Genomic DNA, 26,915 nt, shown 5'->3' with positions numbered 1-26,915 from the left:
GGTCTGAGAAAGATACTCAGTGTCACAGTCAAATAAATACATGGTGGAACAGGTTGTTTAGCATAAGTATTTTAACATATATTGTAAGAGACCATTCAAGTTGAAATGGCCAGTTAATATCTCTGGAGTCATAGGACAAAAAATTGCTATAAAAAGCCATAAATTCAGTGCCTTTATTAAGGCTGTCTACACTAGCACTTTTGTCAGTCCTGGGTATGAAAAAAACACCCCTCTGACTTACATAAGTTTCACCAACAAAAGTGCAGGTGCAGACAGCGCCATGTCGTCCGGAGACGCTCTCCCACCAACATAGATACCGCCACTCATTGGGCACTCTCACCAGCATAGAGTGGCCACATGGGAGACCTTTCAGTGGCACAGCTGCAATGGTACAGCTGTGTTGCTGTAAGGTCTCTAGTGTAGACATAGTCAAAGTCAGTGATTTTTAGTGTCTAGCAAAGTTATGAATTTCAGCTCCTAGAATTGTCTTTTGAAGGTGCAGAGTAGGGTTCCTTTGAGGATGAGCACTGAGAGATAAGATATGGAGTGATTGCTTTGTTATTTGCAGGGTCTGGTGCTGCTTTGGGTTGGTGTGTCCTAGTCTGTGCAAGCTCGCCATAGAGCAGGGCACACCAACTCAAAGTGGCACCACACCCCACATGACAGACACAAAACTTGCAGACATATCTCCCCTGCTACGATAATAAATACTCCTTACTTGCTTTTCAAGATCCATGGGTCCTATGCATGCCTATCGCAACATGTGGTGTGCTTAGATGTCCCATAACAACTATGTGGGTGAAATGAGACAATCACTCTGCCCTTAAATTAACTTGCACAGAAAAGTGATAAGACAAAAACACCACATCATGTGTGGGTGAACACTTTTCAGAAAGTGATCACTGTACATCTGACCTCTGTCCTCATCCACAAAGGAAACCTGCACAATATCTTCAGAAGACAAACTAGGGAGCTTAATTTAATATCTTTGCTAGACATGAAAAATCATGAATTTAATGAAGACACTGCGTTTATGGTTTAATACAGCAATCTGTAATCCACTAAGCCCCCTGTTTTGTCTTACAAATACAGAGGTGTTAACTGGCCACTTCACCTTGAAAGGTCTCTTACAATCTGTTAGCTACTTATGCTAAACAATCTGTTCCACTTTATATTTCGCTATGACACTGTAAGTACCTTTCCCAGACCTGAAGAAGAAGCTGTGTGTAAGCAGGAAAGCTTTTGTTGTTCACTAAGAGGAGTTGGTCCAATAAAAGATATTTCTTCATCCATCTGGTTTCTCATCTTTGTCAGGGTAGATTTCAGCTATGGTCTTTGGGGATTTTATGTTATTTTCTTTTATTAGGACTGAGACTTCTTGCTTTAGCCAACCCTCAGCCTGTGAAATGCATTTGACTACACTGTTTAGTAATGCTTTATTCGATTCAGGTTATTACTCTTAAATACTGCAAAATTTTGTGAGCATATAGCTGAGAATAGTGGACTTGTCAGTGGCAGAAGCACTACCATAGTTAAATGGCTGCCAGTACTCTTGCTATTAAGCTGAATCTTTCAGTAGTTTTTATAAACTGGCTGCTCTAAATTACTGACTGAACTATGATATACAAGCTCCACTAGATGAATATTGCTGTATAGTACCTTTCTTTGTGATGTGTCCTTTGCAGGAAATATGCTTCTTTCATAAATATCATTTATAACTTTTGTGAAAAACTTCTGTTGTATGTGAATAAACACAATGCAAAAGCTGTTTGATTTTAAAAGGAAAATTGTCAAAACAAAAAACTTATTTCCACCTGAAAATTGTATTTACTCTCATTCTGAGTAGCCCATAAGGTTACTATAAGTGAGAGATTAAAAATATTTTAATGTATTTTTTTAGTCATTGTTTATTTGACAGTCACTTTTGAAGTTTGTGAATGGTGTATGTCTTTTCCAGGCTCTGTAAGAAGGTATTTAACAACTATATCAAAACTAATAATGAAGAGGCAGTAGACAGGAGTGTGCCCAGAGAAAGTGGGTGGAGGAGGAATATGCCCTGAGTATGTTTGGTGTCTTTCTGCTTGCCCAAAAAGAGCCTTTGAAATATCAACAGGGAGCAGAAACAAAATGTGTGTCAATTTATTTTTAAAGTAGTTAAACCAATTCAGGATGGATTATTTAAAGGGTACTCGATCAATTTAACAAAATCAGATTGAGTGACCCTTTCATTTAAAATCTATTTTTATCACACATGACAGTATATCAGTTAAATCTTACATGCAAGTAACCTCTAAAAATTTCCTCCATTTATTTTTCTGTTTAAAATTTAAAACATTTTAACTTCACACAAATATACTCGTTTGGTTTTTATACTGATCTATGTAGAAGCATTTAATCCAGACTGTGTCAGTTTGAAGTGGATGCTCTTTGAGGAATGGGAAAAGGATGTTTTTTCTGAAATGTAGGTAATGCGAAAAGCCCTTAAAAATAATTATAGCAATGTTTTGAAAAAATGTAAATTTATAACCAAGGAAAAATGTTCTGGATTGCCAGCCCTTTTTAAAAGGCTGCCAACTTCAAACTGTGTGTTTGCCAAATCGTCACAACTCAAACTGAAGTAGATAATTTAGGAAGAGCCTCTAGAGATTTTTACTTTCCTACGGAGTTCTAAGTAGGTTGTATATATTCAATTAAGTCTAAATAGAAAAATAATAGGAATTGTACAGATTTATAGTTATCATGATATGTTGATACATAGAAGGATACATGTCATGCAACCTTTACAGCAATGAGGGTTGCATTGGCAATTTGGCAAAAGTCTGAGGATGGTACCTACTTTAACTATACATTTACATAGGACTATTGTTAAAGAGAAATGCATGCAATTATTTATTTATAGAACAGTGCTTTACATAATACAATAATCTTGAACAGAAGACAAAATACATTTCTTGCTAAAGAGGAAGATAATAGTAGCTTTCACCCTTGCCCACATAAGTACTTCGAACAAAGTCTGCGCAGGTAGTAGCCCTCTCAAGCAAGTGGATATTTATTACTCTTTGTACACTTTACAGACCGGATCATTTCAAATCAGTTAATTTTACCTGGATTTTGATAATCTCATTCCTCAGATTCAGCTGAAAATGTGAAAAAATTTTAACTTTTTTTTTATCCCATTTGGAAACTTCTGCTGTGTTGATCAAATAAATCTAGAACTTCTTGATCTACTCCAGGAGCAGCCAAACTACGGCACGCATTTTGAAGGGGGCACGTGAGCTGATTTTCAGTGGCATGCTCGCTACCCGGGTCCTGGCCCGGGGGGCTCTGCATTTTAATTTAATTTTAGATGAATCTTCTTAAACATTTTAAAAACCTTATTTACTTTACATACAACAATAGTTTATATCTATCTATCTATCTATCTATCTATCTATATATAGATATATCTGTATGCTATAGACTATAGATATATAGACTTACAGAAAGAGACCTTCTAAAAAGGTTAAAATGTATTACTGGCACACGAAACCTTAAATTAGAGTGAATAAATGAAGACTCAGCACACCACTTGTGAAAGGTTGCCGACCCCTGATCTACCTAGTAGTAGGGGCAGCTGTCATACTTATATTTATTTGAGTGTTTTCTGGGAAACTGGAAAGTTTGACCTTCTACTGAAGCTTGGAGATCTGTAAGCAAAGGACTCTTACTCCCTTGATAGTTGTGAGCAGTTAGATGCAGAATGGTCCTTTATCCAGTTTGGTGGTGGCAAAAGCTTTGGATTTTTTCTGATTATCTAGCACACATGGGCAGGATTTATTGTCACAGTTTCGGGTTAGCTGTACCTTTGACCCCTCGAAATCTGAGTGCAACTCCCTCAGTTGTTAGGCCTCTTGCCGTCACCTGTCCTGGTGTGGAATCTTGTGATTCTCCTACTCTGTGGACTAGTTCCTGAGATACTGTAGTAACCTGTGTACCAATCGTGATTCCGCAGCAGTTTAAACTGGATTTGAATGCTTCGTGTCTTCACTTGAGGAGTTGTGACCTGTGTGTGTGTGTGTGTGTACGTATATACAGTCACCAAAATGTTATTTTCAAAATAAATTTTTGTTTAATCTCAACAGTAGGAACAAAACGTAACAGAAGCTAAAGGGGTTTTATCATAACAAATAGTCTCTGGGCATATCTGTTTTATGTAAAGTAGCTAGGCCTAATTTATCCAGCTAACCCTTATTCTGGGAACTAGGGTTCAGTCTGCTTGCCCGCAGTCACTCTCTCACTCCCCCTGTACTTCAACGGTAAACCTTTTATCAGTCCCTAAATTCTTACTGTTTGTCTTGAGCCTGGTCAAACCAGTTTATGTAGTCCACCAGAGGGGTTGGGGGTTGTCTTCAAAGCAGTTGGTCCTTTAAGTATCAGTAAATGGTGATCACAGAAGTGTTTGTCTGCTTTCCTGCTTATGTGCTGGAGTTAATCCCTGGTAATCATATAGTCACAACACAATAATAGGCAGATGGAGCATCTAACATTAATAAAATATTAGCAGTGTGTCTCATGTCCTTCGCATCTACTTTCTTTTTCTAGAGCAATATTAAGAGAGCACAGAATGAGGACCATGATTTGAATAGCTCAGAGGTGGAAAAATGCTCTTCAATGCTAAGGGGTTCTCAAACATTTTGCCATCACAACGCCATTTAATTAATTATTTCCTCCAAGAATCCCAGACAGCATGGAAGATGTCACTTTGAAGAGCAAGATGGCATCCTCTGTACAACATGACCTCACCCACACTATACCAATGAGAGCACGCTGCACAGAGGACAGCATTTTGTAGAGTAAAATGGCATCCTCTGCCCTGCATGACCTCATACGCACCATATGTGTAAGGTTGCACCACATAGAAGATGCTGTTTTGCTCTACAAAACGGAATCCTCTGCATTACATGACAACTACTACTATGTATTTTGCATGCAAGTTCATGCTGTGCAGAGGATTCTGTTTTGTAGAGCAAAATGGCATCCTCCATGCATTGTGATCTCGTACATACAAGGTCACACTGTCCAGAGCAAAATGGCATCCTCTGCACACTAGGGATTGCCATGACCCCATCTGCTGATATTGTGACTGTCTTTGGGGTCTTGACCCACAGTTTGGGAACCCCTGCTCTAAACTGTGTGGTGTTCAGTCATAATGGATAAGTCCATTTGCCAAATATTTCTGCTAAACTGGTCAGTGTTAAGGTAGTTAAGAGTGTTGCAATTTCAAATTGTCCTTCTTACACCTCAGTGTTAAGACCTATTGGTTAATAATGGTAGGGCATACTATAGTTTTGAGCTGTTGTTTCATACTAACAGTCTAGTTTTAAAAAGCTTCACAACTGTAAGGGTTAGAAACTTTATTTAAAATGAATGATTATGTTCTGCAAAAACTGAGAAATAATCAGAGCTCATGAGGAATAACTTTTTTGGATGCATGGGTGCTGTGTGTAGCACATCATAACTATGACCTGTGCAGTCCTCAAAAGAAAATGTTTTGAAGTTAATTTTTGTTAACAGGTTTTATTTCTCCCCCCAAATTTGGAAACTTTTTTAAAGAGAGATTAAAAATCTCTTCCAGCAGATAAGCACACAGTAATGCAAAGTGTTTACTTGGCAAAAAAAGGCCTCTGATATTTCTGTTTTGCTCCAAGCATAGCATCCTTGTTTAACTGGGAACTTTGTCCCACTTGATCAGTTGGTTTATTGCCATTTGCTATCTCACTGGAGGCCCAGGGATGGAGGAGAGTTCAAGAGCTCTTCTCTCCATCAGTACTAAGGCATGACTGATGCTCTTCTGGATGTTGGTGAAGGAGTACATGGGTTGCTACAGTTCAGGCATCTAAAATCTTAATTGGGGTCAGAGAGAGGTTGAACTAATATATGGACTGTTGAATTAACTTTGCAAAATCCTGGGGTACTACCACATGAAGGGAACTTTCATCTTTTGTGTCCAGTTTATAGCACCAAGAGACAGACCAGAGTACTGGAGAAGTTCGACTTGAGATTTGAATTTTAGCCCTTGAAGCAAAGGGAAAGTGTGGTGCATTTGGTCGCTTTACGCCAAACTCAGAGTACTCAGAGTTTTTATGGCTAGTGTAGGAAATGTTGAATTATGCTGAACTTGTTATAAATTGTAGCTAATCTATGGCATTGTTTTATAAACCTGTTTATAATGCAGTTCATCAGTGATTTATCATGTTATAAATAGTTTGGCCATTAGTCGTGCTTAGGCACAATTTTTAAATGCAGTTCAAAGCCCTAAATAGACAGGAGCTATATCCATACTGAATAGATGTTTGTATAATTTCTTTTACTGGGATTTATTTAAGGAAAAACAACTAGAATAATGCTTAGAAAAATTCTGGGCAGTAAAGTAATACAGTAGTAGCTGGATCTTGTGTCTTATGGATTATGCTAGAACTTAAGTTTTCTGTCAATGGAAATGTTCACACAAAACAAAAGATTTACTACCGAAGTACATTTCAAAAGCAAGAAAACTTGTTAGATGGTGACCTTGCTTTTCTTAATACGTAAGTATTGAAGATCATGTGATACTCATTGGGAGTTGGAACAGTGAGTGATCTCAGATATTATGTGAACTGTAATCTTGATGCATTTGGTGAGTGACATAAGGAATTAGTAAAATTATTTCCAGATCAGAGGCCCTTCAGCTAGTTCTTGTCTAGACTAGGATTTAAGGTGTGATGTTAGCTAATTATGCTTGTTAAAAGTCTAGTGGAGACCAAACACATGGCCCTGTCTACGCTTGATTCTGTAAAACATTTTAGTTTGCATGCTACCTAATATATGCTAATAGTACACCTTAAATTCTAGTCCAGACAAGACCATAAAAAACCATTCTATCCTTAACTCAGAATTTCATTGATTTATTTGTCTTTATCTACTGTATTTTGCTTTAGTTTTTATATTTTTTCTTTCTTTATGTTCACTTCTTCTTTTATACTTAAATTGTACCTTCAGTATATTTGCCTCCATATTTCCCATTTATTCCTTTTTGCTCCACTCAAGTGTAGTCATACGTAAGCTTTAGTGTGATTTCCGGTTCTTCAATGTAAAGATATGATATAGTTTAAACAAAGGAGATATTGAAAAACAGAAGCAAACAAAAGTTGCATCCCATCCTTTTTCTGCTCGGGGAGGAGGGAGTGCAAAAGGGACAGTTTGTGTGGGCCCACATTTGAGAGTGCCCCAGAACCAAGTGATGATGCGATCCAGCATGCAGGGTCATAGAGCCACTTGGGTTTGGCCTGACCTGGCCTTCCCTGTATCACAGAGGAGGGGCAGCCAGGTGAAACCTGAGTGGTGCTGCAGCCCTATGCACCAGAATGCAATGACACTCACTGAAATTTGGCTTGGCAATACCTCTGTCAAAATGGCCTTGTATGGCCCTGTGTGCATGTGAGAATTTTGTTTTTAAGGCCATCTTTTATTTTCGGTGTGTCCAAATCAGAGGATGCTTCCATGAAGGATTTCTAGTTGAAATCATTTTCATTTTGTTTATACAACAGATAGGGCCTACCAAATTCACAGTCCATTTTGGTCAATTTCACAGTCATAGGATTTTAAAAATTGTAAATTTCAAGATTTCAGCTATTTAAATCTGAAGTTTCATGATGGTGAAATTGTAGGGGTACTGACCCAAAAAGGAGTTGTGGGGCAGGTCACAAGGTTATTGTAGAGGGGATTGCAGTACTGCTACCCTTATTTCTGCCCTGCTGCTGGTGGTGGTGGTGCTGCCTTTAGAGCTGGGCAGCTGGAGAGTTGCAGTTGCTGGCCAGGGGCCCAGCTCTGAAGGCAGAGCTGCCATCAGCAGTAGTGCAGAAATAAAGATGGCATGGTATGGTATAGCCACCCTTACTTCTGTGCTGCTGCCTGAAGAGCTGGGCCCTCAGTCAGCAGCTGCTGCTCTCTGGCCACCCAGCTCTGAAGGCAGTGCAGAATTAAGGTGGCAATACCGCAACCCCCCTAAAATAACCTTGCAACCGCCCTGCAACTCCCTTTTGGGTCAGGACTCCCAATTTGAGAAATGCTAGTCTCCCCTGTGAAATCTGTATAGTATAGGCTAAAAGCACACAAAAGACCAGATTTCATGGGGGGAGACCAGATTTCACAATTGGTGGCCCAGTTTTCATGGCTGTGAATTTGGTAGGGCCCTAGCAATAGGCTGGAATTATATTATAAACATAGAACAGCAGAATCTCTCTCAATTTACACTTCAGTAATCAGCACACCCCAATATTTATATTACCAAAAAACAGTTGTTTCACACACTTCTCACCAAAGCTTTAATTAGAAGAAGCTATAGTGAAGTCCACTATAATTAAACCTTCATTATTTTAGAAAATACATTGTAGCATGTGTACTAATATATTAAGTATTTATAATTACAATTACAAACACACCTGTCAAATAATGAAATATATTTTGATGGATTATTTTTGATCTTTTTGATTATTCATTTAATTGATAATTTGCAAAATTAAATAAATTGCTATAGAGCTCTATAGTTACTAGGCGTTCGGTGAGATTCTGTAATGACATTTTTAGAAATCTGACAATCTGCTTTAAATCTAACTTGTTCCTTGGCCTTTGAAATGAGTTTAGGATCCTGAATTAAACTCAGTTTAAACAAGGTTCCAGGTAGACTAGTTTCTGACCAGGTGATTATAAGGCTGTGCTGTTTTAGACTCATATTTAAATAAAAACTGTGCTGAATAGCATTACTAAACTTGGTTAAAGGCCTCTGAACCTCATGTAGGCTTGGAGACATATTGTGAGACTTCTGAAAATCTGTTTCCACTTATTTGTATGTAAATATGCATTGCATAAAATTATTAAGTTTAACTTTAAATAGGAAGCTTCTCTGGACATAAACTAGGCTGTCCTACTTGTTTATATGGTATCTAGCATAATTAGGCATTGATCCTAATTGGAATTTCTAAGTGCTGCTATGATACTGTTACTAGTAACTATACTTATAAGCAAACATATGAGAGTAATTCAGTGATTTGAAGGAATGAACACAGGGTTGGGGAGCCGAAAATCTTGAGTTCTAATCATGTGTTAGCCATTGGCTGTTTGGCCATTAGACAAGTTGTTTAAGTTCTCTGCCTCAGTATTCCCCATCTTTAAAATTAGGATAATAGTGAATTAGGATAATACAGAGGTGGTGTGTGGATTTAGTTAATTTAATGTTTATACAGGACTTAGAAAAGGTAAAGTGCTATGCAAATCCTAAACAGTATATATAGCAGTCTGCTTTAAAAAAATTGTGATTAGGCTGTGTAAAGGAGTCCTCAAGTAAGCTTGACTACAAGATTGAGAAAATCAGTATGTCCTTGTAGCACATCATATAAAATGCCTCCTATGAGTAATAAAAAAATAATTTGGGTACTTTGTATAATATGTAAATACTTTTTTTTTTCTTTCATAGACGTGCTATATTTGTGATGAACAAGGAAGAGAAAGCAAAGCAGCAACTGGTGCTTGCATGACATGTAACAAACATGGATGTCGACAAGCTTTCCATGTAACATGGTAAGTGTATATTATTATGTGATGTTTGTTTTTAAAAGAATTTCTGGCACAACAACAACAACAAAAAACACCTGGAGAACACAGTGTGAAAATGAACAGCCAGTTTATTCCTAGTATTTGAGACTCCTAATACTGTGGCATCTTAATGAGAGGCCAGGCTTAATGCTGGATTTTTTTCTCATTGAAATGAGTGCCATTTTTTCTGGTTTAATATGGCAGATTTTATTGGGCAACATTAAATGCCATAAACACATTTTAGTGGCCAGAGTCAACCAGTGTTTTATAAGATGCTAGAAATAATTTAGTGAATCGTTCTTTTTCAAACAATAATCCTTATGTGTATTCTACTATGGGTGTGCACATGCGCTCGACGAGAAGATCCTTGTTAGCAGTGTCCATTAGTCTGTGCCTGTATCCCTCTCTGCTTCTCATTCTCTGAACTGAGGGCATGAGGGATGGTGGAGACTGACCACCTCTTCAGTTCCTTTCTGCTGCTTGGGATCTGAGATGGAACTTCTTCTGTGTCCGCAGAAGTTGCTAGTTGCTTCTGCGTTGAACTGTAAATATTTGTAAATACATTTTAGATAATGTTTTTGTAGTTATTTAGTGTAATTATTAATAGTTAGGGCTTAGGTCTCTCCTTCCTCCTGCCTCTCCACCAGGGTGACTAGGCCCAAGATCCTGGGATTCAAGACTTATGTTTCTTGCCTCCTCGGGCTTCCTTGTCAGTAAGGACCACCTCAGATGCCTCTGCTGCCTTGGGGAAGCTCACATCCCATTGAAAGGTACTATTAACTGATCTTTTCCAAGCTGAACCCATCAAGCCTCTTAGTGCAGGCTTCAGAGATTCCTGATGGATTGTGCTATGAGGTCCCAGTCCAACCCTCGTTTGTCAGACTCCCCTGTACATTGGTTGGAGTAACTGAGGAGAGCCCTTCGAAAAACTGAGATCTCTGGCTAGGGGGCTAATAAGAGTAGAGCTAAAGACTCCTCCAAACAGGCATGAGGCTGGAGAAATCTTCCTCCAGTTTCTCATCTAAGAAGAGGACCTCATCTCCAACACCTTCCAAGTTGGGTGAGACTCTGCACCCAGCATACAGGAGCATCAGGAGCTTAGAGGGAGCATGGTACTGGTCTCCTAGCTCCAAAGAGCATGAATGCCCTGAAACCAGCATTAACAACAGAAACAGGACTGTCCCCAGTATCAGCAAGAGAGAAACGGTATGGATTTTGCCCACATCGATGGTACTGTTGCACTATGGTAAGAAGTTGTCAGTACCAAAGACCACAATGAGACCAACACCGCCAGTGCGCTATACTCCATCCCCTTTCTTCTGAGAAGGATACTCTGCCCCTGAGGACATTGCTGTCGTCTTGGACCTGGAATCCCCAATCCTTTTGGAACCGATCCTTACAAGGGAGAGTCGCTCATCAGTACACAGGGCTGCCCAGAGAGTTTTCAGGGCCCCCACGAGAGTTTTCGGTGGGTCCTTAAGTGCCGCCAAACACACCTGGAGTGAGTGAAGGACCCGCTGTGGAAGACCCGGAGCTTCTTCCACGCTGGGTCTTCAGCCACAATTCGGTGGCGAGGGCTCCTTCACTTGCTCCAGGACCCACCGTGGAAGTGCCCTGAAGACCTGGAGTGGAAGGAACCCCGCCCTGTCAGTACCTTCTTCTAGCCGGGGCATAACAAGAATCTTGGTTCCGACAGCACTATCCATAGAGTCTGGAGCTGCCTTTTCCTCTCATAGGTTTGGTGTTAGTGGGAGTGTGTGTCCACTCCCGTTACGACAAGGGAACAGTTAGACAGAGGATCAGAAGTCTCCTGGTGTTGCCATCCCAGTGTCATAGGAGAGATTATGCATCTTGGGACTAATGGTACCCTACTCCAGAGGGCCACCTCAGTTTTATTTTGACCCCTCACACTGGCCTTATTGGGGACAGTGAGACCTATACATGATATATTTTGAGGCTATTCAGGGATCCAGGCAACCCTTTCCTTGCAGAGAGGATCCTGAGCCTCCTTAGCAATTAATGAAGGAATAAGAAGAACTGGATCTGGTGAAACTACCAACCTTATTGTCATCCTCAGATGAGTCAGTTGCACTAACTTTACCTTCACCATCTGATGACTACAGGCTGTTTCAAGACCTGCAAAGAAGTAACGCAAATACATTCCAGATCCTGCTGCAGGAAGTGCAGAATACTCCCCATAAACTCCTGGATGTTCTCCGAAGTACTGGACCCAGCAGAGTGGAGGCCATCTTAGAACTGGCCACAATGGTTTGACACACCCTGGCCATGTGTACCTCCATTCTGACAAGAGTGGAGAAGTAATACTTTGTGCCAGCTAAAGGAGCAGAATTTTTATTGGCACATACTACTCTGAATTTGTTAGTAATTTAAGCACTTACTGAAAGAGGTAGACATACGTCTAAATCTACCTCTTCTGACCAGCTTACAGTTCTGCATAGCAAACTATCAAGTATTAATGTCAAAGTATGATTTTATTATTATTTATTTGGAATTTACTGACAAACTATTCTGGGAGGTTAGGCTACAGTTCAAAGTGCTAATCAGGGAAGGCAAACTGCTTGCTATATTATCCCTCAAGGCCTCAGCTGATTTAGCAGGTACAGCCTTCTGCTTTATGGCGATGTCTGTAGTCATGCATTGAGTGTTGTGGCTTCAGTACTCTGAATTTCCAAAGGAAGTCCAGTCTGAGGTGGAGGTCTTACTCTTTGAGGGAAACAGTTTGCTCAGTGAAAATACAGACATTAAATTCACTAAAGGACTCAGGGTATGTCTACACTACGAAATTAGGTTGATTTTATAGAAGTCGATTTCTACAAATTGATTTTATACAGTTGATTGTGTATGTCCCCACTAAGCACATTAAGTCAACGGAGTGCATCCTCACTACCATGGCTAGCATTGACTTACAGAGCGGTGCACTGTGGGTAGCTATCCCACAGTTCTCGCAGTCTCCGCTGCCCATTGGAATTCTGGATTAAGCTCCCAATGCCTGATGAGGCAAAAACATTGTCGTGGGTGGTTTTGGGTACATGTCATCAGTTGTCCCTCCCTCTGTGAAAGTAACAGCAGACAATCGTTTTGCGCCTTTTTTCTGTGCAGACGCCATACCCCGGGAAGCCTGGAGCCCACTCAGCTCAGCCCATTGTCACCGCTGCTTGCTATTGTGTCCTGGGTGCCGCTGTCAGCAGACAGTGCTGTAGGACTGCTTTCATCATCCCACCGCTCTCCTGGTGCCATGAATCCACCTCGGAGGTCCTCTCATTGTTCTGTATAAATATTCTCTTGGCATCCGTCATCATCCACTGCTTCCGCTGCAACTCTGCTCTCCTACTCTTCTTTAGAAGCCATACTGTGGCAAGCATGGAGCCCGCTCAGCTCACTGCTGCTGCTGTGAGCATTGTAAACACTTCACACATTATCCTGCAGCATGTGCAGAACCTCCAAAAGTAGGCAAGGAGGCAACAACAGCGCAATCATGATAGTGATGAGGAACATGGACACAAACTTCTCTCACAGCATGGGCCCTGGCAATTTGGACATCATGGTGGTAATGGGGCAGGTTCCTGCCATGGAACACCGATTCTGGGCCCAGGAAACAAGCACAGACGGGTGGGACCGCATAATGTTGCAGGTCTGGGATGATTCCCAGTGGCTGCGAAACTTTTGCATGTGTAAGGGCACTTTAATGGAACTTTGTGACTTGGTTTCCCCTGCCCTGAAACGCAAGAATACCAAGATGAGAGCAGCCCTCACAGTTGAGAAGCAAGTGGCAAAAGCCCTCTAGAAGCTTGCAATGCCAGACAGGCACCAGTCAGTCGGGAATCAGTTTGGAGTGGGTAAATCTATTGTGCGGGCTGCTGTGATCCAAGTAGCCAATGCAATCACTAAGCTGCTGCTATCAAGGGTAGTGACTCTGGGAAATGTGCAGGTAATAGTGGATGGCTTTACTGCAATGGGATTCCCTAACTGTGGTGGGGCAATAGAAGGAAAGCATATCCCTATCTTGGGACCGGACCACTTTGGCAGCCAGTACATAAACCACAAGGGATACTTTTTAATGGTGCTGCAAGCACTGGTGGATCGTAAGGGACGTTTCACCAACATCAACATGAGATGGCCGGGAAACATTAACGTGAGATGGCATCTTCAGGAACTCTGGTCTGTTTGAACAGCTGCGGGAAAGAACTTACTTCCCAGACTAGAAAATTACCGTTGGGGATGTTGAAATGCCTACAGTTATCATTGGGGACCCAGCCTACCCCTTAATGCAATGGCTCATGAAGCCATACACAGGCACCCTGGACAGTAGTAAGGACCATTTCAACTATAGACTAAGCAAGTACAGAATGGTGGTAGAATGTCCATTTGGATGTTTAAAAGCTTGCTGGTGCAGTTTACTGACTTGGTTAGACTTCAGCGAAACCAATATTCCCGTTGTTGTTGCTTGCTGTGTACTCCACAATATCTGTGAGAGCAAGGGGGAGATGTTTATGGGGGGCTGCGAGGTTGAGCCAAATCACCTGGCGGCCGATTACACGCAACCAGACACCAGGGCGATTAGAAGAACACAGCTGGGCGCCTTGCGCATCAGAGAAGCTTTGAAAACCAGTTTCATGACTGGCCAGGCTATGGTGTGGACAGTTCTGTTTGATTCTCCTTGATGAAAACCTGCCCCCTTGTTTCACTCTACTTCCCTGTAAGCCAACCGATCACTGCTTTCAGAGGCAATAAAGTCATTATTGTTTCAAAACCATGCATTCTTTCTTTATTCAACACACACATAGGGGGAAAATTCACAAGGTAGCCCAGGAGGAAAGGTGAGGAGGGAAGCTCCGGGTGGGGTGGTGGATGAGGGGAGGAGGAAAGGACAAGGCCACACTACAGTTCAAAACTTATTGAATGCCAGCCTTCTATTGCTTGGGCAATCTTGTGGGGTGGAGTGGCTGGGTGCCCGTAGCCTCTCTTCTCTCCTGCCCCCCGCCTTCTTGGGCATCTGGGTGAGGAGGATATGGAACTTGGTGGGCTTGGAGGGAGGTGATACAGGGGCTGCAGCGGCGGTCTGTGCTCCTGCTTCCTTTCCTGCAGCTCCACCAGATGCCTGAGCATGTCAGTTTGCTCCCCCATTAGTCCCAGCATTGCATCCTGCCTCCTCTCATCGTGCTCCTCCCATCGCATTCATTTAACGCTTTTCTAGACTCTGCCGTTGTTTGCCTCCACGCATTCTGCTGAGCTCTTTCAGTGCGGGAGGACTGCATGAGCTCTGACAACATGTTGTCACAAATGTGTTCTTTTCGCCTTCTAATCTGCACTAGCCTCTGGGATGGAGATGATAGGGGGAGCGTAGAAACATTTGCAGCTGCGGGAGGAAAAAAAAGGGAGAATAGTATTTAAAAAGATACATTTTAGAGAACAAAGGTAAGACTATTTCACACTGAATCAAACGATTCACATTACATAGCACGTGCTTTTGGTACAAGGTCGCATTTTGCCTCGTATATTGAGTGCCTGCTGGTTTGATATGAGACATCACACATGCTCGGCTAGGCAACAGAATTCAGCTTGCAGGCTGCCATGGTAAGGCAAAGAGTTTCGGCTTCTTCAACCTTCATAACATGTGGGAATGATTTCAAACAACAGTGCCCTCCTTTCCCATACCAAGCAAAGACTGTTGGGTTGGCCATTTAAAAAGAGGGGCTGCGGTTTCAGGGTGAACGTGCAGCATAACCCTAACCCTCCCCCCTAATTCTCTGGGATGATCTCTTCACACTCTCCCTTCCCCCACCGTGCGGCTAGTATCAGGGAAGATCCCTGTCAGCCAAAGGCAAACAACCGAACAGGAACGGGCACCTCTGAATGTCTCCTTAAAAAATTTCCCGTATTTCAACCAGGTGACCATGAATGATATCACTCTCTTGAGGCTAACACAGAGATAAAGAATGGATGTTGCTTGAATGCCACCAAAACCTGGGCCCATTCACTGCAATGCTTTGTTCTGCAATGATTCCAGACTACTTGCTACTGGCTTATGTCCTACCATGGAGGACGGATAAGACTACCCTCCCCAGAAACCTTCTGCAAGGGCTTTTAGAGTACCTCCAGGAGAGCTTCATGGAGATGTCCCTGGAGGATTTCTGCTCCATCCCCAGACACGTTAACAGTCTTTTCCAGTAGCTGTACTGGCCACGAATGCATCCTAAGTCTTCAGGGCAAATTAATCATTGAACACGGTTGCCTTTAACCCTGTATCATATTTACAAAGGTACACTCACCAGAAGTGCCTTCTCCGGCTTCATGGTCCAGGAACCCTCCTTGGGAGGGTTGGGAGGATATTGGCTCCAAGAAGATGAACAGTTCCTGGCTGCTGGGGAGAAGGGATTCTCCGCTTGCCTGGTGTGCACGATCCTCAACCTCATCCTCATCTTCCTTATCTCTGTTGCATGAGACTCCCCTCTTGCAGGTGTCCACGGACAGTGGGGGGGTAGTGGTAGTCCCCCCCACCAAGATTGCATGCAGCTCATCATAGAAGCAGGATGTATGGGGCTCTGACCTGGAACAACAGTTTGCCTCCTTTGTTTTTTGATTGGTTTGCCTGAGCTCCTTAATTTTCACGCCCCACTGCTGTGTGTCCCTGTTGCAGCCTCTGTCCATCATGCCGTTGGAGATTTTGGCATATATATTGGCATTTCGTCTTTTGGAATGGAGTTCTGCCTGCAGGGATTCTTCTCCCCATACCGCGATCAGATCTGGTACCTCTCATTAGCTCCATGCTGGAGCTCTTTTGCAATTCTGGGACTGCATAGTCACCTGTGTTGATGAGCTCGCCACGCTGGCCAAACAGGAAATAAAATCCAAAAGTTCTTGGGGCTTTTCCTGTTTACCTGGCCAGTGCATCTGAGTTGAGCGTGCTGTCCAGAGCGGTCACAATGGAGCACTCTGGGATAGCTCCCAGAGGCCAATACCGTCGAATTGCATCCACACTACCCCAAATTCAACCTAGCAAGATCAGTTTTAGCACTAAACCCCTTGCTGTGGAGGAGTACAGAAATCGATTTTAAGAGACCTTTAAGTCGACAAAACAGGCTTGGTCGTGTGGATGAGTGCAGAGTTAAATCGATCTAACGCTGCTAAATTCAACCTAAACTCATAGTGTAGACCAGGGCTAAGTGACAACACCCCATTTACTGGGCATCTACACTCCAGCACAAGAAGGTGCAACATGGCAAAATGGAAAACGTTTTCTATCTGTGTCACCATCGTTGGATAACACCAGTGGATTCCCACATCCCTGTCATCTTGGAATCTCTCCTATCCTTAAAAACTTCACGTCTGTGGGTGCACATAGGAGCTATTAGCACTTGTCACCCTCTGGTTGACAACCACTCTATCTTCACCCATCCTCTGACTGTATTTTTTCTAATCGACATTGTTAGAAGTTTTCCCCGAAACTGAAATCTACCTGGACTTGGGATCTCAGTCTAGTCCTATCAGCATGAAGGAATGCTCTGTTTGAATCCACCTGTTGATGAAGGTTGCTTTTCTGTCAGCCGTCACGTCAGCCAAAAGAGTAGGTGAGCTGGGGGCTCTTATGGCTGATCTACCTTACATGATCTTCCATAGGGATAAAGTCTTCCTGGTATTACACTCAAAATACACTCCGAGTTGATCTTAGAATTCCATCTAAATCATACTATTCACTTATTTGTCTTCTTTCCAAAGTTGTATGCTACCAGTGAGAATAGAAACCTTCCCTCTGTGTGTGTCTCTTGAGGCATGGCATTCTACCTGCAGAGGACTGAATCCTTTAGGAAATTACCTATTTGTTGTTTGTATTCTTTGTGCAACATATGAGTGGTGAAGCAATCTTGTCCCAAAGACTATCCAAATGGATGTAGAGTTGCATCCTGCTCTGTTACAAGCAGCTAGAGACCTCTCCCCCGCAAGGGGTCAGAGCCCACTTGGCTAGAGCACAGGCTGCATCACTAGCCTCACTCCAAGAAATTGTTCTGGAAATCTGTAAAGTGGTACAATGTGTGATTCTGTTCAGGCTTTCATGAGACATTATGCCCTAAGCATTATGCAGGTATCTACTGTTGACTCATCCTTTGGCAGAGGTGGTACAGCAGGGGTCCTTGAACCCTCCTTCTCAACGAATATGGCTTGTGAGTCACTCCCAGTGGAGTACACATAAGGAACAACACTTGAAGAAGAAAGGTAGGTTATTTACCTTCCAGTAACCGGGATTCTTCAAGATGTGTGGTCCTTATCTGTATTGCATTACTTGCCCTCTTTCCCCTTTGCAGCAGAGCCTTATACTAGGTTATTCATAGTAGAAAGGTACCGGAGAAAGAGTTGATACGCACCACACCTTATGCCCTTGGTTTGGAATGTGAGGAGAGAAGAAGGGGCACAGGCATGAACCAACAGTTAGGGCTAGCAAATTTCTTCTAGTCTCAAGTGCATGGAGAATGTGTGCACCCACACTGGAATAAAGATAAGGACCATATATCTCGAAAAGCCAGTTACTGGGGTGTAAGTAATCTTTCTTTTCCACTTCCAGTTTAGCTTATTGAAGCTTTACTTTGAGCAGTCTCAACTATCAAAGGATAACTTGTATATACAGCTTATTCAAAACCACAACAAATTATGAAAAAATTTCTGGAGTGTATATATAAATATTAATTCTTGCTGCATCTATTCTGCTGTAGCATATTGTCTAGATGCAAATTCTCTGGTTTTATCCTCTATCTTTAAGCAGTGCAGCATTGTTTCAGCATTCATCATTTGCTTGTGTGTGCCAGTCCACAGTGCAATTGCAATATTTTGCCAAATCTGTGAAATGTTATTTAACTAGCCAAAGATGAATTACACTTTTTTTTCAGTCCAGTCAAGCTCATTTTTCATATGTATCTTATTTTTCATGGTGAACAGTGAATTTCAAGTTTTCTTTGAGTATGAAAATAATATTTAAGGCTTGCTCCTAAAAACATTTTATACATGAGTAACTTCAACCATGCATGTAGTCCCATTAACTCGATGGGATTACTTGCATGCCTTCAGTTTCTCATGTGGATAAGTGTTTGCAGGACAAGGGCTGTAGTTATGTTTTGTACTTCCAGTTCCTTTATCATTCATTGCTCCTCTTCTCTCCCACCCTTGAAGCCCAATTTATAAAATGAATGCCATGAAACAACATATTTGTGTAAAAAATGTATTCATGCCTTTCCTAATCCTGGTGCTTTTTAGTATTCCGTAATTAGATATGTAAACAAATACGTGAAGTAGCATGATACTTAATCAAAGGGACTGGAATTACGTTCTTGGTCAACTCCAGGTTCTGTTGGTTTTGGGGGACACATAACTTTTGTAAAATAGAGGGAATGTGAAATAATACAGGGTAAATAAAGAGATATAAAGCTAGTTTTGTGATATCTGGGCTAATAAAAAGGAGAGTTGAAAAGAAAAATTGGGGTTTGTATAGCTTTGTTCCTTGAGTGTTTGCACATGTCCATTCCACTTTAGGTGTTTGCGCACTAGTGCACTGGAGCCGGAGAACTTCTTCCGATAGTTGTACGCATTGGGGCAGCACATCTACCTTCCGCGCTCTGATGCTGCTAGCCGAGAGTCTAAAGGGCATAGTTGCCCCAACTCTCCTCAGTTCCTTCTCACCGCCCAGGGTTGGTAGTTGGAGCGTGAGTGAGTGCTTTTCTATCCTTACCTTTCTCCTATAGATCTTTTCTAAAGATATATTTTCCTTTATATAGTTCTTTAGCTTAGTTAAACTAGTTAGTTTGTAATGGTACCCTATAAAAAGTTTCCTTTGTACTCAGTTTTTGTTCATTTTGTTTTTTCTCAACCTTTGGCTTGGTACAGGGGCATGCTGAAATGCCTGGCTTTCAAATGCTGTTCTAGTTGTAAGTGCATGCCAGTTAGCAGGCCCCACTCCAGCTGTTCAAAGTGTACAGGGGAGTGTCACGTTATGCATAAGTGCCCTCTTTGCAGAGTGTTTAAGACCCAAATGAAGAAGCTGAGGGAGGTCTGACTTCAACACATCTTAATGGCGCCTTGTGTCCTCACTTGGTACCTACACATTCAGTACCCCACAAACAAGTGGGGTTTTGGACTTGACTCCTTTCCAGAGTGTGCTGCTTGACTCAGTGGCCTCCGTGTATTGAAGGGAGCAAGAGAGAAGACACCACTCTCTGTTCCAGGTACCATGTAAGCACCAAGAGAATTCTAGCACCTGTATTTCCTTGGCCAGAAGAAGTCTTCCTCTTTGTGGGCTAAGTCTCCTTGGGACTCTCACAGAAGGAAGTTGGGTACTCATGGTAGAGCAGTCACAGTGCGGTGGTACCATTGAAACTGATTCCGTTGACTAGACCTTCAACAGCATTGACGTCCTCCTTGGTCTGTGGCAGAGATGTTTGTGACCATCAGAGACCTTCTGTGTCTGTCAATACTGGACTTACCGCTGATGCAGCATGAGAGTGCAGACTATTGTAGGCATGCAGGTGCCAACTCCAGGATCTACCTTGATACCTGTATATAAGCACTGTCAATATCAAACCTGGCATCTGCACTGTCTGGTTCTGGTGCATTGGAATTTTGGACTAAAGGCATGGCCACAGGAAAGCCCTGTATGCTACAACTGGTACCGTCCACGTCTCCTTAGTCCTGTAACTGGCTTCTCTACCTGGGACTGCATCTCCTTGGCATTGTGAAGCCAATTCATTGTCTGACTTTTGAAGTGGTTTCTACAGGTTGGATTTCTATTTCAGAAGGTCATGAGGGTTCACCGTTTTCTTCAGTGCATAGATCAAGATCTGAATACCATGATCCTTACAGTAGCTGGTCAAGAGACAGATTGCCATGGAGCTGGGCTCCAGTACCTTATCAAATGCAGCAGTGGCTCTTTTGAAATCTCTGAGGACTTCCTACTGATTCCAGGGCTGCTTCTCTATGTCATCATGCTACGAGATCCTCACGGAGATACAATTCCCAGTACTGATATCGTTACCCAGCAATCTGTGGAAGTTATTCAACTTGCTTCAGATCCTCTGATGGAGGAGATCTAAATACCACCAGAGCAGATTGACACTGATTCCTCTGCTCAATACTTCCTCCTGTTCTCTGGATGAGGCTATAGTGCCAGAGTGGTAATCTCCAGTTGCAGATGACTACAAAACCTATCAGGGTCTGGTGAAGAGGGTGGCCGCTGCCCTGAGAATGCAGGTTGAACTGGTCCAGGATTGCCTTCACAAGCTAGAGGGCATTTTGTATTCCACAAGTCCTTCGAGAGCAGCTTCGCCTATTGATGTTCCTGTATTAGAGCCTTGGAAAATCCTTTGGCTTACTACTAAAGGAATTGAGAAAAGCTACATCATCTGGTGGCAATGATTGATTGCAAAGGCCAGAAAAGGGCATTTTCCATCAACTCCCAAAGTTAAGAATTCAAAGAAATTAGATTTATTTAGGGGACAGGTATCAGAGGGGTAGCCGTGTTAGTTTGGATCTTTAAAAATCAATCGAAAGTCCTGTAGCACCTTTAAGACTAACAGATGTATTGGAGCATACGCTTTCATGGGTGAATACCCCCTTTGTCAGACGCATGTTAGGGGATGGGTTTATTCATGCTCAGTTTTACAGTTCAGGATTGTGACCCATTGGACTTTGTTGTCCTATTATGATTATTCAGTGTGGGACTCAATGTACAAATTTACTGACAAGCTGCCAGATATTATGAATAAGTTCAAGGCTCTTTGAAATGAATCTGATTGCTTGTCCATGTTTGCAGGCTGCACTGGATGAGGCCAATTGGGCTGCTTGTGTCATGGCAACAATGGTGATCATGTGTCATGCTTCCTGGCTTCAGTCATCAGGTTTACCTTCTGAAGTTTGGAAGATGATTGAGGACTTGTCCGTCAAGGGCTCCAACTTTTTCTCTGCGAAAGACAGATGAAGCTCTGCATTCTCTTAAGGATTCAGGGGTGACATTGAAATCCTTTAGCATTTACACTCCAGTCCAAGAAGAAAGCAGTTCTATCCTCAGACCCAACAGAGGTACTCTTTCTACCTGACTAGACAGTCAGATCAATCCAGGAGATGACAGAGCTCTCAGAAAGAGATTATTTCCTTCACCTCCATTTTCTGCTACCTCCCACCATCAGACTTCTTCCAACCTGTCTACTTGATTCCTTGTCAGCAAATCACTATATTTGATCTCACCTCCCTTTGGCAGCCACTTGTCCCACTTCCTAAGGTCTTGGTCCCACATTAGAACCCACCTGTCTGTTGTAAGCATGATGGAACTGAGATATACCCTGCAATTCACTTCTGTTCCCCATCCCTTTTCAGGGACCATTCTCAAGAAACTGTAACTAGTCCAAGAGGTGCAGTCTTTATTACAGTTGGGCCCACAGAATAAGTGCCTCTTCAGCATCAGGGAAAGGGATTCTCTTCTGGCTTTTTTCTCATTCAAAAATCCAAGGAAAGCTTAAGACCTATTTTAAACCTGCAAAATCTCAACAATTACATAAAGAAGATAAAAATTTAAAAATCCTAGCTCTTTATTATCCCTTTCCTACCTCGCAACAACTTGTTCTCTGCCCTGGACGTAAAGGATGCATATTTCCATATGACGTTGCACCAGAGTCAGGAAGTTTCTAAGATTTGTTGTAGTAGCAGTTCATTATCAGTTCACGGTCTCCCCCTTTGGGCTGTCCTCAGGACCCTGAGTATTCACAACATGCAGGATTTCATGTATATCAGTATCTGGATGATTGGTTAGGCCAGGGTCAGTACAGACACCAAGCGAAGGACAGTACTGAGAAGATGCCTTCCCTCTTAAATGTGTTGGGCCTGATAGTCAATGATGAAAAGTCAGTTTTACTCCCTGTAGAAAGAATTGAATTTATAGGAGTGGCTCTCAATTTAATATCAGCAAAGGCATACTTATCTCAGGCCAGATTTCAAGCAATTTTTGACCTGTGCTCACAGTTCAAGGTGTATTTCAGTATAACTGTAAGGAATTGCCTGAAACTTTTGTGCCACATGGTAGCTTGCACATACCTGATTCAGTATGCCAGACTTGACTTCAGGGCAATGGAAAGGTGGTTGAAGTCTGTCTACCATCCCTCTTGCAATCCACTAGATATGCTGACACACATCTGCAGCTATCTTGTCTTCTTGAAACTGGTGGATGGTCTTTGACAATGTATGCACTGGAGTTCCCTTTGTTCCAACATTTCCCTCCATGACCTTAGTCAGAGATGTGTCAGGTAGGTACCGCTTTGCCAAGAAACATTGGTTTCTGGTCGTCCTGCATCCAGAATGGCATTTATCTCAAGGCTTCTCACTTCCCCAGATCTGAAAACTGTATAGCTGACCATTTCATCAGATCATTCAGCAACGATCATGAGTGGTTTCTCAGGCCTAATTCATAAAATCTATTTTTCAGATTTGGGGAATGCCAGAAGTGAACCTGTTTACCACACAACAGAACAGGAAGTGTCACCAGTTTTATTCAAGAGGAGGTCTTAGTCCATGGTCCATGATGGATGCTTTTCTATTATCATGGCAGGGGAAGCTTCTCTATGCATTTCCTCCCATGCCTTTGGTGCCCAGGGTACTGGGCAAACTCAGACAAGTTTATGCTGTTCTGATTTTTGATAATGACAGCCTGGCCTCATCAGCATTGGTTCTCTGACCTTTTGAACTGCTCTACTTGAAGTGGCATAACTCTTCCATAAGTCCCATAACTCTTCCACTTAATTTTGCAGGGCAGTGACCAGGCTCTGCATCTCATCCCTCTCAGCCTACATTTGACTGCTTGGATTCTCAGTCGGTAGCTGCTTGCGAAGCAGTCTGTTTTGCTATATTACAGAATGTTCTTTTAAATAGCAGAAAGTTCTGCACCAGATTCACTTGCTTCCTGGAATGGAATAGGTTTTCATTGTTACCCCAGCAGAAGGATGTAAGCCATTATTTTCAGTTTATTTTGGATTGGGTACTCCACCTGAAAGGAACAGGTCTTTCGGTCAGTTCCATGAGAGTGCATTTAGCTGCCATCTCTGAATTCCAGCCTCACATAGATGGGTGGAGAAAATCAACCTCCCATTTGATTATTTGGTGCTGAAAAGGTTTGGATAGATTTCCCTCCTCTTAGAGATCCAGTACCGTCCTAGGATTTAAATTTGGTTCTTTTGTTGTTATTGTGGGGTCCCTTTGAAACTATAACTACATATGCCATCTTTGCTTTCTTGATGAAGATAGCATTCTTAGTAGCTACTGCTTTGGTGAGGAGAGCTGTGAAGCATCAGGCTTTTATGGATGACCCTTCTTATGCTGTCTTTGACAGAGACGAAGTGGGTTTACATCCATACTCCAAATTTCTTACCAACATGGCTTCCAATTTTCACATAAATCAGACTATATTCTTGCCAACTTTCTTTCTGAAACCCTACCCTCACAAAGATGAGGATGAAGTTCATTCTTTGGCTGTCATCAGAATGTTCGCATTTTATCTAGACAGGACTAAGGAGTTGCCCTCATGCCTGTAACTATTTGTCTCTGTTGCCGATAGAATGAAGAAGTATGTTATCTCTGAGGATATTTTACTGAATTTCCTCCTACATTTAATTGTGTTATGATATTGCTAAAGTTCTACTACCCCAAAGAGTTTTAGCAGACTCTACAAGGGCTCAAGCTGCTTCAGCATCTTTCCTGAGTCATGTTCCCACTACCAACGTTTTTAGGGATGCCATCAGGTCTTCTGTTCATATGTTCACTGCCCTTTATGCCGTCTTCCATGCCTCTGGAGATGATGCTAAAATTGGGAGAGTATTGCTGTAGTCTTTGTTTCGATAGACTCTGATACTTGTCCCCGTTTGGAACTGTTTGTGAGTAACGTGAAGTGGAATGGACATGCAGTCACTCGAAGAAGAAAAAAGAGTTGCATACCTGCTTACTATTGTTCTTCAAGATGTGTTGCACGTCTGTTATATGCTCAGCCGCCTCGTCTCTACATCAGAGTTTCTTCAAATATTGGCTTTTGGTGTGAAGGAACTGAAGGGGTTGAGGATGGCTCTGCTCCTTGACTCTCTTGGCTGGCAGCATGAGAGCGCGAAGGGCGCATGCACCTCCCTGTGGTACTATTATGGGGAAAAAATTTTTCCTGGCACTTGTGCACAGGCGCTTGAAGTGGAATGGACACGTGCAACACATCTCGAACAACAGTTCTAGAATAGATATGTAACTGTTTTTTTATCAAAAATTTGAACCAACCTGGAAGTATATTTGTGTCAAACTTAAATTAGTCAAACCTGACTAAAGGAGATAATGTCTTGAGTACTTTGAGGCACACATTTGCTGAGGTTGTCTGGGTTTAAAAAAAATAAAATAAAAATCAAGCTAGACTAAGTCCTTAATATTAAAAAAAAATCAAAAGCTTTTCTATTAATGTGATGAAATGTGTGAAGTACTTGTTTAAATCCAAAATTTCCTTGCAGCATTTGTAACCAAAACATTGCATTATTGTGCTAATGAAAAAGAAACAGAAAATGAAACTAAATCTATTTTCAGTGTCCAAATTGATTGCTGCATAGAAAATAAATCAACAATGCAAGTGATAAAAAGGAAATCTGTTTTTTTATAACTTTGAGTAGTGTCCTGGTGGGTGCTCCACTATAGGGGTACTTGCGTTCTTGCACTGCTGATCAGAGTACTTCAGTAGCAATGTCTGTTAGGCCCACATATGTGCTCTCTCTCTTTGTGCTCTGCCATGAGGCTAGCCAGCACTCGTGAGCTAACTCCCCTCAGTTCCTTCTCAACTGCCCCTGGCTAGAGACAGCTCTTTGCACTCCCTTAAGATCATTACTTTTGCTTTACATTTCTATAACTAAGTTAGTGCCCTAGTACTTACTCGTAAGTTTTAGTTTCCTCTTTCATTTTTTTCCAATGAAAGTAAAAAAGACTTTGTTTCCTGCTTTTTCTCATTGGGGACCCTTCCTCCAACGGAGTATGCCCGGTTCACTGGGCTTCAAGAAGTGCCTCTCCTGCAAAGAGACTATCCCAGTTGCAGACAAGCACTTCCAGTGCATATACTGCCTCAGGGAAGGCCCCATTCCACAAAAATGTGGTCTCTGCCAGAAACTCAGACCCAGGTCTCTTAAGGACAACGAGCTGAGCCACGAGATTATCTTCATGGAGATGGCTCTCTGGACCTGCGCCAAGAGTTACCTGGCAGACATGCGTCTTTCCCACAGCCCATAACATCCAAAGGCTGTGTGTTAAAGAAACCAGCTGATGACCCCTCTCATACGTCATTGAAAAAGAGAGTGGGAAGTCCCCACAGTGAGCTGAAAGCTGGCTGTAAACTATCTTCAATGTGTTTGGTACCGTCAGCACTGTGTCAGTCCCAGCCTGGTATGCAAAGTTCATGAAGATCTGTAGCGGCAAGTGCTGTTGATGTGCCTACCTGATGGACATAGACACTGAGTCAACAGCACCGAGGGACAAGGATAGGAGTAAGCACTCCTCTAAGAAGACGTTGCCAATATTTGATACTCCATTGGCACTGTCATGGATGCCCCATCAGCACCAGAGCAGTTGGTGTGGGCAAGATCTCCATCCTCCCTGGTATTGCTAGTGGCATCAAGTTGATTGGTACCACCGGAATTCTGTCACTCAAGAGACCTCTGCGTATCTAATGTACCAGAGTCTCCTCCGAACAGGGATCTCTGCCCTGAGTATCTGTATGGCACAGGAGTCTTCCCTGCTGCCCTGTCATGCTCTCCCACTCTCAAGTGTGTGCATGGACAGCAAAGTAGAGGAGGCAATATTGCAGTACTTCTCCCAGGCTCCCTATGGTGTCCAATACTAACAGGGCTCTTGAGCATAGCCTCAGATGGCCCCACCACCATCACCTTGGTATGGTCAACCATGCGCACCACCACCGCCTCAGTGGTCATAATGGGACCCTTGGGCTTCATATTGCTCCCATGCCTCTCATGTTCCTAGCCCTACCAGAGAACCCGCGAGATGCACCCCTTTCGCCGCAGCATCCGGAACTTTGGAACCTCCAAATGAAATTATGGGGGAACATGAGGATGACATTGCGGAAGAGGTGACCCCAAGGACCATATCCTCTTCCTTCCTGCCCAGATGAGGCCGTTATACCTCCCCCACCATCTCTGGCTGATGACTTTTCCGTCTTCCAGGACCTAGCGAAGAGAGCGGCAGACACTCTTAAGACATTTCTAGAAGAAGTCAAGGACACCTACCACAGGCTT

At 42.5% G+C, this 26,915-nt stretch overlaps 1 protein-coding gene across 11 annotated transcripts in view; it reads left to right on the top strand.

The window, feature by feature from the left end:
* Positions 1 to 26,915, top strand: part of MLLT10 (MLLT10 histone lysine methyltransferase DOT1L cofactor) — a 255,965-nt gene that overhangs the window by 83,435 nt on the left and 145,615 nt on the right. For 9 of the 11 annotated variants that reach the window (XM_075062294.1, XM_032775641.2, XM_075062292.1 and 6 more), the window contains one exon: positions 9,491 to 9,594. In XM_075062294.1, coding sequence (XP_074918395.1) covers positions 9,491 to 9,594 — 104 coding nt within the window. Of the gene's footprint in view, positions 1 to 2,040; positions 2,061 to 2,110; positions 2,130 to 9,490; positions 9,595 to 26,915 lie in introns of those variants that run through there. The other 2 variants (XM_075062298.1, XM_075062297.1) reach the window with 2 other exon arrangements.

Source organism: Chelonoidis abingdonii, chromosome 2 (genome assembly GCF_003597395.2).
Source record: "Chelonoidis abingdonii isolate Lonesome George chromosome 2, CheloAbing_2.0, whole genome shotgun sequence".
Classification (NCBI taxonomy): domain Eukaryota; kingdom Metazoa; phylum Chordata; order Testudines; family Testudinidae; genus Chelonoidis; species Chelonoidis abingdonii.
The sequence above is the reverse complement of the archived record's forward strand: the minus strand, read 5'-3'. Positions and strand labels throughout refer to the sequence as shown.